This window comes from Mobula hypostoma, chromosome 29, assembly GCF_963921235.1.
Source record: "Mobula hypostoma chromosome 29, sMobHyp1.1, whole genome shotgun sequence".
Classification (NCBI taxonomy): Eukaryota; Metazoa; Chordata; class Chondrichthyes; order Myliobatiformes; family Myliobatidae; genus Mobula; species Mobula hypostoma.
This window is the reverse complement of record NC_086125.1, coordinates 20110988-20129061: the sequence shown is the minus strand read 5'-3', so window position 1 is coordinate 20129061 and position 18074 is coordinate 20110988. Positions and strand designations below refer to the sequence as shown.

The 18074-nt window shown below is 44.7% G+C and overlaps 1 protein-coding gene across 1 annotated transcript in view; it reads left to right on the top strand.

The window, feature by feature from the left end:
* The window catches only part of LOC134339290 (microfibril-associated glycoprotein 4-like), a 48434-nt gene extending 34088 nt beyond the window's left edge, over window positions 1-14346 (top strand). The window contains 2 exon segments of the mRNA XM_063035667.1: window positions 5816-5877; window positions 5879-14346. Of these exon segments, the coding sequence (XP_062891737.1) occupies window positions 5816-5877; window positions 5879-6070 (254 nt within the window). The 3' untranslated portion in view covers window positions 6071-14346.
* Window positions 14347-18074: the final 3728 nt, after the last annotated feature.

Here is an 18074-nt window from a genome sequence, read left to right as displayed (position 1 = left end):
CTACGTGTTCACCCGGTATTCGACATACCACAGGCTCTCTCTCTCCCTCTCCCTAATCAGGGAGAGAGAGTTGTCTCCGCTTCACAGCGAGAGGGGAGACACAACAAACAACTCGCTGGTTAACAATGTTAAAAGGCGGGAGTATTGGTAGGGAGTAACATTTAAAAGTCCAGAATGTCAACCAGGCTGGCACCACCAACATAAATTTAAAAATGTATGTTTTTATGGATGCAAGACCCTGCTAAACATTAAGAACTTAAAGTACTGTAGGTCTACCCCAGAGTAGCACTGTTTCATTTGGCTGTATTTATGAATGGTTGAGTGACAATTAAACAAACTTGTAAACAGATCACTCAGCAAAACACACATGGTTATAGGGACAGCATGCAAAAACCCACACAGAAAGCACCAAAAGTCACAAGCGGACACAGTTCCTAGGAACTGTGAGGAGGCATACAGGTTTCTGGGTGTCACAATCTCCCAGGACCTGAAGTGGACACCCAACGCGGACAGTCTTATCAAAAAGGCTCAGCAGAGGTTGTATTTCCTACGTCAACTCAGGAAGTACAACCTGTCTCAGGAGCTACTGATTCAATTCTATTCAGGAATAATCCAGTCTGTTCTCTGTTCGTCCATCACTGTCTGGTTTGGATCAACTACCAAACAAGACAAGGATAGACTCCAAAGAACCGTCCGGACTGCGGAAAGGACTATTGGTATGAAGCTGCCCTCGATCCAGGACTTATATGCATCTAGAGTCAGGAAGCGCTCAAGCAGCATCATTGTAGACCCATCACACCCTGGACATCACCTGTTCCAACTCCTTCCTTCTGGTAGGCGCTTTAGATCACTGTATGCCACGACAAATAGGTACAAGAACAGTTTCTTTCCGTATGCCATCAGTCTTATGAACACTTGAATTTTAGTCTATTATAAATCAAGTCCACCTGTACATACACAGGTACACCTCATTGTATATAGCTCACGATTACTTGCACTATTGTTTTGTTTGCTTGTTGATTCTGTACAGCGAGAGCTCAGGGAAACCGGCATCAAATTCCCTGTATGTGTCCACATACTTGGCGATAATAAAGGATTCTGATTCTGATTCTGATAATACTTAACTTTTGGTTTGAGTCATCAAGAAATAACTAATACTGTTGTAATAATAACACGTTAAATGTTCGATGCATCAGAGCAGTCGGTGTGCAAAGGTGGTGTGCAATCTAACAACAAATGACCGTCTTAGCTGCTTGTCTTGGGATCACAACACCCTGTTGGACACTGTTAATGTGGAAAGCTGCTCGCCTGATTCACTACTTTCTTGGAGGGCTGCAGGGATGGACAGCAGGGGGAGCTGTGGGGCCTCAGTCGTAGCAAGGACTAGGCCTCAAGCTGCGGTGCCACCTGCTTGCAGCCACCCAGCGGAGGGTGTCGGTGTCCAAGCTGGACTCAGTGCTGCTCCCTAGTGTTCGCCTGGCAGAAGGCAAGCTGTGACTACAGACCGCTGCAACATTCATGGATATTGTGAATCTGTGTCTTACTGATATCTTTTCTGTGCTGTATGTGCCTTGAGCTGTGTATGAGTTGGTACTGTGTTTTGCACCTTACCCCGGAGTAACGCTGTTTCGTTTGGTTGTATTCAATGGCATTCATGTATGGTTGAATGACAATTAAACTTGAACTTGGATTTAATAGAGTATCAGAGTTCAATATTATTATCTTGTTCACATTGACGAGGTTGCTCGGTGGGTAACTGAAGAGTCACGAGTTCAAATTCTACCCCAGACACTTGAGCGCACATGCCAGGGTGGAAGTGTTGCTTTTTTTAGATAAGATACCAAACCATACGAAAGATAGTGGAGGGGGATGTGGAGATTCTTCTTTACCAAGGGAGGCTCCTTCCCTCTGCTAGTCAGCAGGTCACCCTTGGGCAAGGTGTTTACCACCCCCACCTCCATCCGGGTGGCGTGAAGCCCTGGGGGCAGTTGCTGGATGGTAGCATGAGCAGCTGGAGCCCATCACAAGTTCTGGTTATGCGACCACTGACAACGGGCAGACAATCTCTGGAGGGTATTGATAATGGCTTGGGTCACCCGTCTTGTAGAAGAAGGTAATGGCAAAACACTAGTGTAGAAAAATTTGCCAAGATCATGATTGTCATATGACACGGCACATAATGACAGTGAATAGTTTTATAATAACCATTGTCTGACTAGCCCATTAATGACCCAGATAGGCTTTTACAACTGTCTAGTTGTTTTATTGTATTGATAGATAGATAGATAGATAGATAGATAGATAGATATACTTTATTGATCCCGAGGGAAATTGGGTTTCGTTACAGCTGCACCAAACAAGAATAGAGCATAAATATAGCAATACAAAAGCCACAAACAATCAAACAACAATATGTAAACTATGCCAGATGGAAAATAAGTCCAGGACCAGTCTATTGGCTCAGGGTGTCTGACCCTCCACGGGAGGAGCTGCAAAGTTCGATGGCCACAGGCAGGAACGACCTCCCGTGCCGCCCAGTGTTGTATCTCGGTGGAATATGGCCGGAGTCCAACAGCAAAAAGTTCAATATCTGGTCTACAAACACGATCCCTCGATCGTAATATGACCAGGATTGCACCATCAGTTATTAACCAGAACAGCAGCCCTGTTGTTAACCAGAACAGCAAGCCCCCAACTCCTTCACGCTTACTGCTCTCAGTGCACTTCCAGTCAGCCCGAACGGTCTGGAAGCCATCCATGGAAAAGTTTTGGTCAGGTATGTCCTCGTGCAGCTCCGTTTCAGTAAAACACATAACACTGCACTCCCGAAATGTTCTCTGACTCCTGGCTAGCGCCATCAATTTGCCCATTTTATTATCCACTGAACTCCTCTTCTCCATAAATCTCTGTTGTCTCGACCCAGTCCTTTTTCCTCGCCTTTGTGATCCCCCTCCGCGTCCTCTGTGTGTTTTCCTCCAGAAACACACAGAGGATGCAATTGGGTGGTAGGGTGGAGATATATTTCTAATAAAGGAGGTGTAAGAAGGCACTCCTTTCCTCCACTAGTCTGCAGGTCACCCTTGGGCAAAGTGTAGCACCTGCTTAGGAATCCCACCCCCCCCCCCCCCGATCAGGGTCATGTGAAGCCACAGGACCAGGTGGTGGATAGTCGTACGAGAAGGTGGTGCGTATCACAAGTCATGGTTATGCACCACTGACGCCAGGCTCTGAAGAGTATTGATAATGGCTGAGGTCACCCGTCTTGTAAAGATACTACCCAGAGGAAGGCAATGGCAAACCACTTCTGTAGAAAAGAACAACCATGGCTACATGATCGCCCACGTCATATGACACGGCGCATAATGATCAAACAAACTAAATAAATGGCCTCTCAAACACCTAGTGCAATATTTTGTATTTATGCAAACTCTGTGGAATTCACTACTAGTTTTAATGAGGAGTGTAGGCACGTGGCCAAGTGGTTAAAGCATTGGACTAGTGACCTGAAGGTCGTGAGTTCGAGCCCCAGCCGAGGGAACGTGTTGTGTCCTTGAGCAAGGCACTTAATCACACATTGCTCTGCGACGACACCGGTGCCAAGCTGTATGGGTCCTAATGCCCTTCCCTTGGACAACATCGGTGTTGTGGAGAGGGGAGACTTGCAGCATGGGCAACTGCTGGTCTTCCATACAACCTTGCCCGGGCCTGCGCCCTGGAGAGTGAAGACTTTCCAGGCGCAGATCCATGGTCTCACAAGACTAATGGATGCCTTTACTTTAATGAGGAAATTGGTAAATTTTTGAAGGATCAAGATTTATGGGGAACTGGTACGGTGGAGAAGGTGAGGTCTGAGGCAGATCAACTACGATCATATTGATCATTTGATGGGCCATGTGTCCCACTCCTGCCCCCTTTTTGTTGTCAGAGCAGGTAGATGCTGCGAAGAGAGCATAGCACGGAATACAACAAAGTCTGTAGAGAGATGTTTTAGCCACAGCTGGAATATTGTTCTGGAGACTGTGCTAGAAGTAGGTTGAAGCAGGATGCTGAGAGTGAATTATTCCCGGATTGCACAATTACAGCTTATCTGCGTCATTCCAGAAATTGTCAGATGCTCTATTTTTTAAATTTGCTTTTGGATCTACCACCTGAGTCATAAAGTTAGCGTAAACCCCAGGAAACCCTCAGCAGGCCAGGCAGCATCAGAGGGGAGAGCGGAGAGTTAATGTTTCAGATCAGCGACCCATTATTGAAACCCTCACAGTGTTGCCATTCGTGAATGATCATCATGACCAGTTTATATGAGTTTAAGGACCACTGTTGACATAGTTTTGAAAAGACATAGAGCTTTGGTTATCTACTTTATTTTCTCATACCCCCAGATTCTACCACTGACCTACACACCCAGGCAAATTAACCTATCAACTGCTGCCTATTAATCTATCAGCCTCTGCGTGTTAACCTATCAACTGCTTTGTATTTAGAATGTGGGAGGAAACCACAGCACCCAGAGGAAACCCGTGGTCACAAGAAGGTGCAAACTTCACAGTGTCAGACATCAACATTGAGCCCAAGGGACCAGAGCTTGAGGAATCAGCTTTACCAGCTGTGTCACACAGGTGTTGTTAGGTCTACGAGTCAGCAGTGTGGTGGCTTGGCCTTCCCAGTTCAACCTCGGTGACTTGTTAATTAGGGACTTAATCTTTCTGATCACCGGTCGACAGCTCAGTGATGTCAGCTGGATGCAAACAACAGGAATTCTGCAGATGCTGGAAATTCAAGCAACACACATAAAAGTTGCTGGTGAATGCAGCAGGCCAGGCAGCATCTATAGGAAGAGGTACAGTCAACGTTTCAGGCCGAGACCCTTCGTCAGGACTAACTGAAGGAAGAGTGAGTAAGGGATTTGAAAGTTGGAGGGGGAGGGGGAGATCCAAAATGATAGGAGAAGACAGGAGGGGGAGGGATGGAGCCAAGAGCTGGACAGGTGATAGGCAAAAGGGATACGAGAGGATCATGGGACAGGAGGTCCGGGAAGAAAGACAATGAGGGGGGACCCAGAGGATGGGCAAGGGGTATATTCAGAGGGACAGACCTTATATTCCGTCTGGGTAGCCTCCAACCTGATGGCATGAACATCGACTTCTCTAACTTCCGCTAATGCCCCGCCTCCCCCTCGTACCCCATCTGTTACTTATTTTTATACACACATTCTTTCTCTCACTCTCCTTTTTCTCCCTCTGTCCCTCTGAATATACCCCTTGCCCATCCTCTGGGTCCCCCCCCCGCCTTGTCTTTCTTCCCGGACCTCCTGTCCCATGATCCTCTCGTATCCCCTTTTGCCTATCACCTGTCCAGCTCTTGGCTCTATCCCTCCCCCTCCTGTCTTCTCCTATCATTTTGGATCTCCCCCTCACCCTCCAACTTTCAAATCTCTTACTCACTCTTCCTTCAGTTAGTCCTGACGAAGGGTCTCGGCCTGAAACATCGACTGTACCTCTTCCTACAGATGCTGCTTTGCCTGCTGCGTTCACCAGCAACTTTGATGTGTGTCAGCTGGATGCAACACTGGTTAGTTAGAAAATGAGGTTGGGACTATTTTGCAATGAATATCTGGTCAAAACCAATACCAACTCTTCCAATGATAGAGGACTGACTACTGTATTTGGGGCAGGAAGGCGAGATGGAGTAAATAAAACAAGATGTACCTGGATTAAATTTGTCTCTGATTTGTGGTTAAGCTGCTCTGTGAGCTTCATAACATCCTGGTGAATAGGACAATAAACTAATTAATTGCCGATATCTTTTGTTGTAGGAGACTCGTTGGCCTATCATAATAGGCTCAAATTCAGCACGTATGACAAGAATCAAGAAGGCCCCCATTAACTGTGCACAGAAGAACTCGGGAGCCTTTTGGTACAAGTCATGCCACACAGTAAACCTCAATGGCCTCTATTTAAGGGGACCCCATGCTTCCTTCGCCAATGGAATCCACTGGGCCACATGGACTGGGTATTATAACTCCCTCAAAGCCACTGCTATGAAAATGAGGCCAGCCTCGGTGGGCTAGGAGGTGCTAGAACAAATTTCAGTCTCCAGTTTACATCCCCCAGTCCCTGTATTCCATTCTCATTCAAGTTCACATTTCAATGTGAATTTTATTACGAGTAAACTCTTCCAGCCGGGTACAGATATCGATATTAACCGATGTTTCAATGACAAACTCTGCCGTCTTCATCAGGGATGGCAGAGTTCATCATCGAAACATCGGTTCTAGTCGATATCCGTACCCAGCTGGAAGCCCTAGAAGAATTTATTTGTCATATACGCTGGAAATGCACTAGATCCTTACTAAAATTTTATTACTTTGTTACATTAAAACCATGTTGCAGCTTTGCTGACGTCCTGTGTGAGCTAAAAGAAGCCACAACAATGTGTGCATCCCTTGGTGTCCTAGCTGCATTATCATACTGAAGCACAAAGTCCTCCTGCCTCTCCCCTCAGACGCCGCCTGACCTGCTGAGTGTTCCTTGGGTTCTGAGTTAATGCTACGATTCAGGCTGTAATTTGCTGCAGTGCATCAGACGGCAACCTTTCAGTTTCTTTAGCGTTTGTCTGTTCTTACGAGGCCGAGTTGCTCGTTCAACACTCAACCCGGCGCGGATGGGGAGCGTGCAAGGAGCCGGCCGGATTCGAACTCATGACCACTCGCTTCGGAGTCTGGTGCAGATGCCACTCCACCACTGGCCGGCTATATGATTCAGAGAGATGCAAAGCCAGAAGAGTGTTGTTTGAAAGCTGTCAAAGTGGATTCCTCCTTCATATAACTACACTCACTGGAGAGATTGTTATCTGGATAGATTCTTAGATTCAGGTTAATATCATTACTTGTTTGTCCCGCTCACCCTGAGATCTTCGTGGGGGTTTTCCCTTCCTGTTCTGCGAGTGGCAGCTGTTCCAAGCTCCTGTACAGCGGAGAAAGAGCATTCACGGAGACCCCCGGCACCGTGATCTGAGCACAACTGAAGGACGCACTGTTGAAGCGTAGTCCATGTTGCGATACGGGGAAAGCAGCTGCGAAATGGTGCACAGCAAGATCCCAGCAACGTCACGACCGTCAACTAGTTGATGAGAGTTTGACAACACCTGGAGACCAGCATGGTTTGTGGGGCTCGCACCTCAGCATTACACAAGGGCCAAGCTGCTACGTATGCTGGGAGGCGTGTTAATGTTTCCAGGGTGTGAGGGTGAGGGCTTGCACACACAAACACACACACACACACACACACACACACACACACACACACACACACAGATGGAGATGGAGATGGAGATGAAGATGAAGATGAGTAGGAAGGAATGGGAGCCTTGGTGAGGCCTGGAGTTTGGTGGCCGGTTGGGTGGGTAACGTTAGACCAGACAGAGTTGGCTAGATGGACCACGCCGGGTTGCAGAAGGAAATCATGGGAGTGGGACCCCAAGGACTTCACAAGAAGATGGGAGCACAGTGGCAATGAGCTACTCAAAGGAAGACTTACCCACAAGATTATAGACACAGGCTTCTGAACCTTCTGCCTGGAGGGTGGTATTTGATCATATTGGCCATTTTACCGAGGCAGCAAGAAATGCAGACAGAGTTCATGGGGAAGGGGGGATGTTTAGCTTATGTATCCACAGCTCTCGGTTTTGGAAACCCTGAAAGGGAAGCTGGTACGGTTAGGAACCTTCTGTATGATACAGCAGCAGTCCTGAACCCACAGGCCAGGATTCTGCTCCAGAGTTTTGCATAAACATAAATACTTTACAAGTCAATATTTGTAGTCTCTGTATTACTGTATGTCTCATGTAATGAGCATGCTCATGAATTTGCATAGGTAAACAATGTATATAAAGATCCCATTTGCATTCAATAATTATGCTTTAACCATATAACAATTACAGCACAGAAACAGGCCATCTCGGCCCTTCTAGTCCGTGCCAAACTCTTACTCTCACCTAGTCCCACCGACCTGCACTCAGCCCATAACCCTCCATTCCTTTCCTGTCCATATATCTATCCAATTTAACTTTAAACGACAACATCGAACCTGCCTCAACCACTTCTGCTGGAAGCTCGTTCCACACAGATACCACTCTCTGAGTAAAGAAGTTCCCCCTCATGTTACCTCTAAACCTTTACCCTTTAACTCTCAACTCATGTCCTGCTGTTTGAATCTCCCCCACTCTCAATGGAAAAAGCCTATCCACATCAACTCTGTCTATCCCCCTCATAACTTTAAACACCTTTATCAAGTCCCCCCTCAACCTTCTACATTCCAAAGAATAAAGACCCATAGATCATACTTCCTTCTTTAATTAAATGTTGAGATAGTTAAGAGAGTACATCTCCCAATTTGTCTTAATGAAAACAACAAAAAAAATCTCCAAATGCTAGAAATCTGAAATAAAACTAAAAAAATCTGGAAACACTCAGCAGGTCAAGCAGCATATGTAGAGAGAGAATTAGTGTAATCAGTTGAGGTATAAATGTCGGGCACAACTATTTTATCCCTTTCAAAAAGTGCCAGAGGAATGGGTTTTAGTATTTCCCAAGAATGAGACGTCATGATTTGCAGCACAAACTAAACATCAGCCAGAGATAAGCTTCCGGGCAGCACTTGAACCATTTCTCCTCAGGGACAAGGGTGCCATCATCAACTGCACAGGAGCAGGGTTGCTCCTGGTAATTGGCTAACCACCTGGAGTCGAGCTTAAGGAATGGTTGATCAATTGAATGCTAGCCAATCAAATGTTACCTAATCAAACACTAACCAATCAAAATGCACGGTGAAATTACCATTTTAAAAATAAACGTGGAAGCTGCTTTGCAATTGGTGAAACATTGGTACGAATGAAAATTTTACTTAAATAAAAAAATGATAGATCCACCACATGGACGATGCAGGATGGGTTGAATGCTTCTATTTGTGACTTAAATTAACATAACCGGGTAATACACTCAGTGCCACTTTATGAAGTACACATACACACCTGCTCAATAATGCAAATATCTAATGAGCTGTTCATATGGCAGCAAATTAATGCATGAAAGCATGTGGACATGGTCATGAGGTTCAGTTGTCCAGATCAAACATTAGAATGGGGAAGAGATCTGATCAAAGAGACTTTGACTGTGGAATGACTGTTGGTGCCAGACAGGGTGGTTTGAGTATCTCAGAAACTGCTGTTCTCCTGGGATTTTCACGCACAACAGTCACGAGGTTTACAGAGAATGGTGCAGAAAAAACAAAAAAATCATCCAATGAGTGACAGTTCTGTGGATGGAAATATTTTATTAATGAGAGAGGTCAGAGGAGAATGGCCAGACTGGTTCTAGCTAACAGGAAGACGGCATTAACTCGAATAACCACACATTACAACAGTGGTGCACAGGACAGCATCTCTGAACACACAACACATTGAACCTTGAAGTGGATGTCCTGGACACACTGTCATCCTCTCCTGTGGCTACTTTACTTGATATATATTCCTCTCCCTAATAAAGTGGCCACTAAGTGTTCACTATGTCTCAGGGGAAAGGCTCTTACTCTCTCCAGATGTCGTTCTTTTCCACCACCAATGGATTTCTTTTTCGGACTTTATTTTTATTCCTGATGCTCTGTTGTTACCCAGATCTGCGGTATGTACAAACAATGGGGCCAATTCCAGATTCAGGGTGGGGATACCGTGTAAAAAGGCCTCTAGGTTATTAGGACTTATATCCAAGTTGTTTTAAAAGATCGTGTGGCACTCAGAACACTTCATGTTACAGAGCTGTGGTTACATTAGCAAGTTTCTATTTATATATTTCTATTTATTTTTCTGTCTTCCAGTAATTTCTCCCCTTCCCCTTCTCTCCTTTTCCATTCCCCCTTCTGGCTGCCTTCTTGCCCCTTCCCTTCTTCTTACCTGTCCATCACCTCCCTCTGGTGGCCCTTCACCTTCCCGTATTCCAATGATGCACTCCCTTCTCCTATCAGCTTCCTTCTTCTTCAGCCCTTTACCTTTCCACCTATCACATCCCAGCTTTTAACTTCATCCCCACCTTTCCACCTATCATATCTCAGCTTCTAACTTCATCCCCCCGCACTTTCCACCTATCACATCCCAGCTTCTAACTTCATCCCCCCCTTTCCACGTATCAGATCCCAGATTCTAACTTCATCCCCCCACTTTCCACCTATCACATCCCAGCTTCTAACTTCATCCCCCCCCTTTCCCCATCACGTGGCTTCACCTATCTTCTGCCAGCTTGTACTCCTCCTCCTCCGCCGCCATTACCTACCAAGCTTCTTCTCCCTTCCTTTCCAGTCCTGATGAAGGGTCTTGGCCTGAAATGTCGACTGTTTATTTCCCTCCATGGATGCTGCCTGACTTGCGGAGTTTTTCCTGCACTTTGTGCGTAGGTCTTCATTTCCAACATCTGCATCATCTCTTGTGTCCGGTCTACAGACTTCCATTAATAAGCTGAGGCCAATTGCTCAAAACTAATCATTTGAATGAACAAAACAATCAATCAAAAGGAGGCAGAAGAGATTTTCTTCTAAGGAACTGAATTTTGAGAGCAGTGACCTGGCTTCACACCTCAACTCAGCTGCTGTCTGTCTGGGTGGAGTTTGTACATTCTTCCTGTGAACACGTGGGTTTCCCAAGGCGTGCAGGTTGGTAGGCTGTAAACACAAGAATTTCTGCAAGTACGAGGAAATCTGCAGATGCTGGAAGTTCGAGCAACGCACACAAAATGCTGGTGAAAAGCAGGAGGCCAGGCAGCAATGCGTCCCACCAGCATTTTGTGTGTGTTGCTTGAATTTCCAGCACCTGCAGATTTCCTCACGTTTGCATTTTTAAATTCACTACTGCGAAGCCTCTTCCAGTGATGCCGACACTGAAGAAGTTTAAACCTTCTCTTCAACAGGAGTTTGGTGAAACCCTCTCTCACTGTTCCCCATCTATAATTTCTTCGGCCCTTCAGCATTTCGACCACATTTTGACTCAGACTCGCTATCACAGCCATGTATCCTTCCTTGGAACGTGTCTCCGTCGCCAACTTAGTCCAGTTGGCTTTAGGATTCGTTTTCGAGGCTCTCAATTTGGACCTTCTGAGGATCCCAGGTACTCACATATTATTGACTCCGCCTCCCGTCACTTCTCCCATCAACTGAGAATGTCGGCTGTATAAAAAGTGGGTTGGGCTAGGATTCGTGTAAGAGTAGGTCCTGGTCCCAACCCTCGATTCAGCAGTAAGAATCAATACCTATTTCGAGATGCTGCATGATCTACTGAGTTCTCGAAGGTTGTTTATGTGTTTACTTTAACTCTAAGTAATCGTCAGCACAATGTTTTACAGTAGAGGTGACCTGGGTTCAATGCCTGCTGCCCCCCGTAAGGAGTTTGTATGTCCTCTCTGTGACCACCTGGGTTTCCTCCGGGTGCTCTGGTTTCCTCCCACAGTCCAAAGAAGTGCTGGATGGTAGGTTAATTGGTCATTGTAAATTGTCCCGTGACTAGGCTAGGATTAAATGAGGGGCTGCAGAGCAACGTGACTCGAATGGCCGTAAGGGCCTATTCCGCACTGTATCTCAATAAATAAATCTGCCATGTCTACCTCTGAAATCTGTTGCAACCTACTAAGTACAGTAACTCTAGTCAAGAAGGGCAGGTTTTGGTCTTTCAACTGTTTCCCTGGATCTGAGCTACCTGGTACATCTCACACGTCTATAGTATACTGATCTCCCACATCAAGATTGTTAGTCCTAACTGCAGAGAGTTGTGGACACAGCTCAGCACATCACAGAAACCAGCCTCCCCTCCATGGACTCTGTACCTACACTTCTCACTGCCTCAGTAAAGCAGCCGACATACACCGAGATCCCAGCTATCCAGGACATTCTCCCTTCTCGCTCACCTCCTATCAGGCCGAAGATACCAAAACCTGAAAGCACAAACCTGCAAACACGAGAACACTTGTTATAAGGCAATTGAATGGTTCTGCATTGTGGTAAAACGTTCTCTGAACCTAAAAAGCTCCCTTGTTCTGTTCTTGCACTTTATTGTCTACCTGCATTGCACTTTCTCGGTAATGCAACACTTCGTTCTGGAGAAGGGTCTCGGCCCGGAATGTCGATTCATCTCCATAGATGCTGCCTGACTTGCTGAGTTCCTCCAGCGTTTTGTGTGTGTTGCTCTGGATTTCCAGCCTCTGCAGGCTGTTTTGTGTTTACACCTTGTTCCGCATTTCTGTTCTGATGAAGGGTCTCGGCCTGAAACGTCGACTGCGCCTCTTCCTATAGATGCTGCTTGGCCTGCTGCGTTCACCAGCAACTTTGATGTATGTTGTCCGCATTTCTGTTGTTGCTTTCCCACGTACTACGTCAATGCACTGTGCTGATGAATTGATCTGTATGGTAGACGAGTATTTCACTGTACCTCGGTGCATGTGACAATAATAAACCAATTTAATTACCCAACTTATGTACTCATTGGTTTCGAAAGAACTTGAATGTCGAAGTTCCAAACCATTCGGAACTTTACTTCTCACAGAATTAATTGTAATTGTAATCCAATTAACACACACAAAATGCTGGACAAACTCAACAGACCAGGCAGCATCTATGGAAAAGAGTACAGTCGATGTTGTGGACACATTTCACCTGTGAGTCTGCTGGGGGGTCATCCACTGTATCCGGTGCTCCCGCTGTGGCCTCCTGTATATTGGTGAGACCTGATGTAGATTGGGAGACTGCTTCACCAAGCACCTACACTCTGTTCGTCAGAAAAAGCAGGATCTCCGGAGGCCATCCATTTTAATTCCACTTCCCATTCCCATCCCGACATGTCAGTCCGTGGACCCTCTGCTGCTGCGATGAGGCCACACTCAGATTGGAGGAGCAACACCTTATATTTTGTCTGGGTAGCCTCCAACCTGATGGCATGAACACCAATTTCTCGAACTTCCAGTAATGCCCCCACCTCTCCTTCACCATTCCCATTCCCATTTACCCTTTCTCACCTTATCTGCTTACCAGCCTATCACCTTGTGGTAAACAATATATATGTTGTAACTGGGTTACCTGTCTGGACACGCTCTTCTGCTGACTGCCCCTGTGGCTCCTCCCACAGACCCCTGAATAAAGGTGATTTCTCCTTGCCCCTCCCCCTCAGTCCAGGGGCAGACACTCAGCATGGAAGTCGTATTGTACAGCGAATAAAAGCCTTTCAGTATTTACCCTACTTCAGTCTTTTGGAGTTATTGAAGGTGTTTCACACCTCCCTCTGGAATTCCTCCCCCTTTTCTTTCTTCCATGGTCTTCTGTCCTCTCCTATCAGATTCCCCCTTCTCCAGTTCTGGATCTCTTGTATCTACCAACTTCTTGGCTCTTTATATCTCCCCTCCCTCCCTACCGGTCTCACCGACACCCTGGGTTTCTTCCTCCCCTCCCCCTACCTTCTTACACTGACTCCTCGTCTTTTTCTCTCCAGTCCTGCTGAGGGCTCTCAGCCCAAAACGTCGACTGTATTCTTTTCCACAGATGCTGCCTGGACTGCTGAGTTCCTCCAGCATTGTGTGTGTGTGTGTGTGTGTGTGTTGCTTGGATTTCCTGTATCTGCATATTTTCTTTTGTTTGTATTCAATTAACAGCTTTTGTGAGAACCACTGTCTTCAACTTGCATGGTAAAGACAACTAAAATAGTAATTGAAGACGGTGCACTGAGTAAATAAACTATGAGGCAAGTCAGCAGGTGAATACTGCCCATCCCTGGGTTATAAATGCCTGATTTCAGGACACCTTTACTTATGAGCTTACATAATATTATAATAAATAAATAAATAAATGAAACGATATTAACTTCAAATGTCTGATGTACATGTAAGGGGTTTCTTTTTTTTATGTCACTGCATAGTCTAATTAAAATGGCTTCTTTGTTATGTTAACTGCTGAGAAAGTCCTTCCCGCTAGCAGTTTGTTTGAATCACGTTACTGATAAGAAGATGTTATGAACCAGTTGCGGTAGTTGTTATGTTTTTGGTGTGTCTGTAAGATATTGTATGCGCGGGATTTTGGCGCAGAAGGCGGGAGAGAGAGAGACAGAGGATGGACCAGGTGCTGTGAGTCCGCTAATGGGGTCGGACCCCGAGCGGGGCGTTCGGCGAGGAGAGGAGACGGAGATGGACTCGTGTGGAGCGTCTGGTCGACCACCGTTGTTGGTCCCAGGTGGCCGGTCGAGGTGGTCTGAGGGGTTGCAGGGTGAAGAAGAAGGGTCCTGAGCTCCAACTGTTTGTGCACGAAGAGATTGAACTTTGATAAATGTGGCACCTTTTATTATCCTTTTATATTTTATTCTCTATTAATTATATAGTTCCAGTAATATCTATAAACTGTCAATCATTTAATTGTATCTGGTGTATTGTCTGGTATTTGGGTGGGGTGGGTAAATCACACAGCATCCACACAAACTGATTACCCAGTTTGGCGGGGCTGAGGGCTGTTTCCCTAGACGACAATGAGCCGAGCGACCCTGAGGCTGGCCGGGGGGGCTACATACATAAGTACATTGTTCCTATAAGAAGCTGAATGAGTTTCTTCTTTCTCCCCACTTTTAATCATTGTTCCTTCAAGTTCAAGTTTGTCATTTAACCATATACATGTATACAGCTAAACGAAACATTGATCCTCTGGGGCCAAGGTGCAAAACGCAGAACATACAGCCACACACCGCATATATAGTTACAATAGCACATACAAAATTATCTTAGCACAAGTTCCTGTGTGCATGGCACGTTATCCTGGAGCTTACGTGTCTGCGAGAACAAGCACACAGCAGTTCTTCATCTCGCACTGGGCCAGCTGCAGGCAAAGGCAATTCAGCTTGCCTTCTAGGGAGTGAACACTGGAGGCCAGCACTGATGGGAGAGCCGGCCTGCAAGGGGTGGGAGGGGGGCAGCCCCCAACCCAGCACGGATTTCAGCGCATCTACTGTGCCTCTGTTCTCTCTCACATCACTTCCTTCTTAGCTGTCTTCAATGCTTTTGATGCCATTCATTAGAATACCATGTTCCCATGGTGAGTGATTTTAGATTAGATTAGGTTAGATTATGAGGACACACAGTCCTCTTTTATTGTCATTTAGTAATGCATGCATTAAGAAATGATACAATATTCCTCTGGTGTGATATCACAGAAACATAGGACAGACCAAGACTGAAAAACTAGCAAAACCACATAATTATAACATAGTTACAACAGTGCAACAATACCATAACTTGATGAAGAACAGGCCATGGCACGGTAAAAAAGTTCAAAGTCTCTCGAAAGTCCCACATCTCACGCAGACGGGCGAAGGAAGAAAACTCTCCCTGCCATGCCCGACCACAGTCCGACTCTGAGTCGTCCGAAAACTTCGAGCTCCGATCAGCCCTCTGACACTGAGTACCGAGCACCATCTCTGCTGAACGCTTCGATCCCAGCCCCGGTCGCCAGCAGCAGGCAAAGCTGAAGATTTTGGGGCCTTCCCTCCGGAGATTCTCGATTGTACAGTAGCAGCAGCAGCGAACCGGGCATTTCAGAAGTTACTCCAATGTTCCTCCATGCTCTCACGGCTGTCTCCATCAAATCAGAATTGTCCAAGCTGTGGACAAAATTGACTTAAGGAAATCTGTTTTCAAAACAAGAGAGAACCTGTCCATTCATTACATGTGTAAATACTTTGGTTTAAGATCATGCTTTGTTTTATTAATACTGTTTTGCTGTTGGGTATTTACTTTCTGCAGATTTTCTCAAATTGCAATGTGTTCCTTTAATTACATTGTAGAGTCAGGTAACTCAGTTGATTGATAAGTTAGGCTTGTTGAATGAGCCAGTAGGATTTGTCTTGTTAACAAGTTGTCGCAGAACATTCATAGGATTGGGGGTAGCCATTTTCTGGAGAGAGTGCTGGAGTTTTGGAGAAGAAGGAAAATGGAAATAGAGAACAAATGTAGCAGAAGAACATGAACCCATTTGGAAGGGCCAGTACCACTGTCGGAAAATCCTCATGCAGACAATGGTCTCACAGGGAATGTACAGAAAACTTTTTAATTAGCTAGTTTTCACACAGCCTTGGAGAAAGTTCGAGACACCTTGTCCTTGGACATTTATTTATGTTTCATTGAGACTGTGTTTTCAGGCAGAATTGTTCAGAACCGTGAGTAAACGAAATGGAGCAAACTGGATTGATTATGCAACAATCAGCCTCAGCAATTATGTGCACACTATAGGCTAATCAATATATGTGTAATGGACCCTTTTCTTTATTGTGTGTTTGCTATAGTTTAAAATATTTTGTCAAAGCAACCTTAGTCTAAGCTTATACTGTTGTGAGATAAATGATCACATCCAGGCAAATGATACATTTGCATGGGTGTATCAGTATTGACGTAAGTCCCACTTCCCACTTTGGAAACTAAATTCGAGTCTACTCAATGATCCCTATTTTAAGGAACAAATTAAAAAAGAAATTGGTCTTTACCTAGAATTCAATGATAATGGAGAGGTTTCACCTCCCATTCTATGGGATACTCTGAAGGCTCCCTTAAGAGGAAAAATTATAGCGATATCTTCATATAAGAAAAAAAATAAGAAATAAAACATTAGAAGAATTACAAAATGGGCTGAAGGAACTAGAAAAAAACACAAATTGAATTCGGCACAGGATACATTAGAGGAAATTTTAAAAATGAGCAATGAAATTAATAATTTGGCTACGCAAGAGATCAGGAAAAATTTAATGTTTCTGAAACAGAGACATTATGAAAGTGAATCTAAGTCTATAAAAATACTGGCGTGGAAACTGAAGCAAAAAATACAATTCATAGAATTAGGGATCCAAGAACAAAAATGATAAAAAAAAATAAGCTAAGTGAAATTCAAGAAGCTTTTGAAGTGTTTTACAAAACTCTATATTCCAAAGTTCCAGGGGGAAGCATAACCCAAATTGACACTTTCCTGAATTCTCTAGAGTTACCCACTTTAAGCAAAGAACAAAATAGAACGATGACTGCTGACATAACTGAAGTTGAACTAAAAGCTGCAATTAGTAGGCTTAAATTCAGCAAGTCATCAGGATCAGATGGGTATACGGCAGAGTGGTACAAAGAATTTAAAAATGAGTTAATTCCTGTCTTACTCCCCACATTGAACTGGGCTCTAAAAAAGGCACAAATGCCACCCAGCTGGAAGGAGGCGATAATCTCAGCTATACCGAAAGAAGGCAAGGATAAAATGGACTGTGGATCATTTAGACCAATATCCTTTCTTAATATAGATTATAGATTATTTACCTCCACCATGGCCAAATGATTAGAAGAGTTTCTACCCACACTGATACATAAGGATCAGACAGGTTTTATACAACAATGCCAAACACAAGACAATATATGAAGGACACTTCACATTATGGATCATATACAAAAAAAATCGAAGCAATAGTGATAAGCGTGGATGCTGAAAGGGCGTTTGATTCCGTTAATTGGCATTTTCTTTACAAAGTTTTACATAGATTCGGTTTCCATGACACAATTATTAAAACTATACAGGCACTATATGACAACCCTACTGCTAGGATTAAAGTCAATGGATATTTATCCAATAGTTTTACCCTAGAAAGGGGCACGAGACAGGGTTGTACATGGTCACCGCTACTCTTCACATTATATCTGGAACCATTAGCTCAATACATCAGACAAAATGAAGATATCAGGGGAATTGCTATTAAAGGGACAGATCATAAATTGGCTTGTTACGCGGATGACATTTTGTTCTATCTAGGGCAACCAACATACTCTTCACCTAAATTGATGCAATCCTTTGAAAAATATGGCCCGTTATCAGGATAGAAGATCAACATAGATAAAACCCAATTACTTTCATATAACTATAGCCCACCAAGAGAAATTGAAAGTAGATATCCCTGGGAATGGCAAACAGAGTCTTTCAAATATTTGGGCATCATTATGCCAAAAGATTTGTCAAAATTATCAGAATGCAATTATCAGCCTA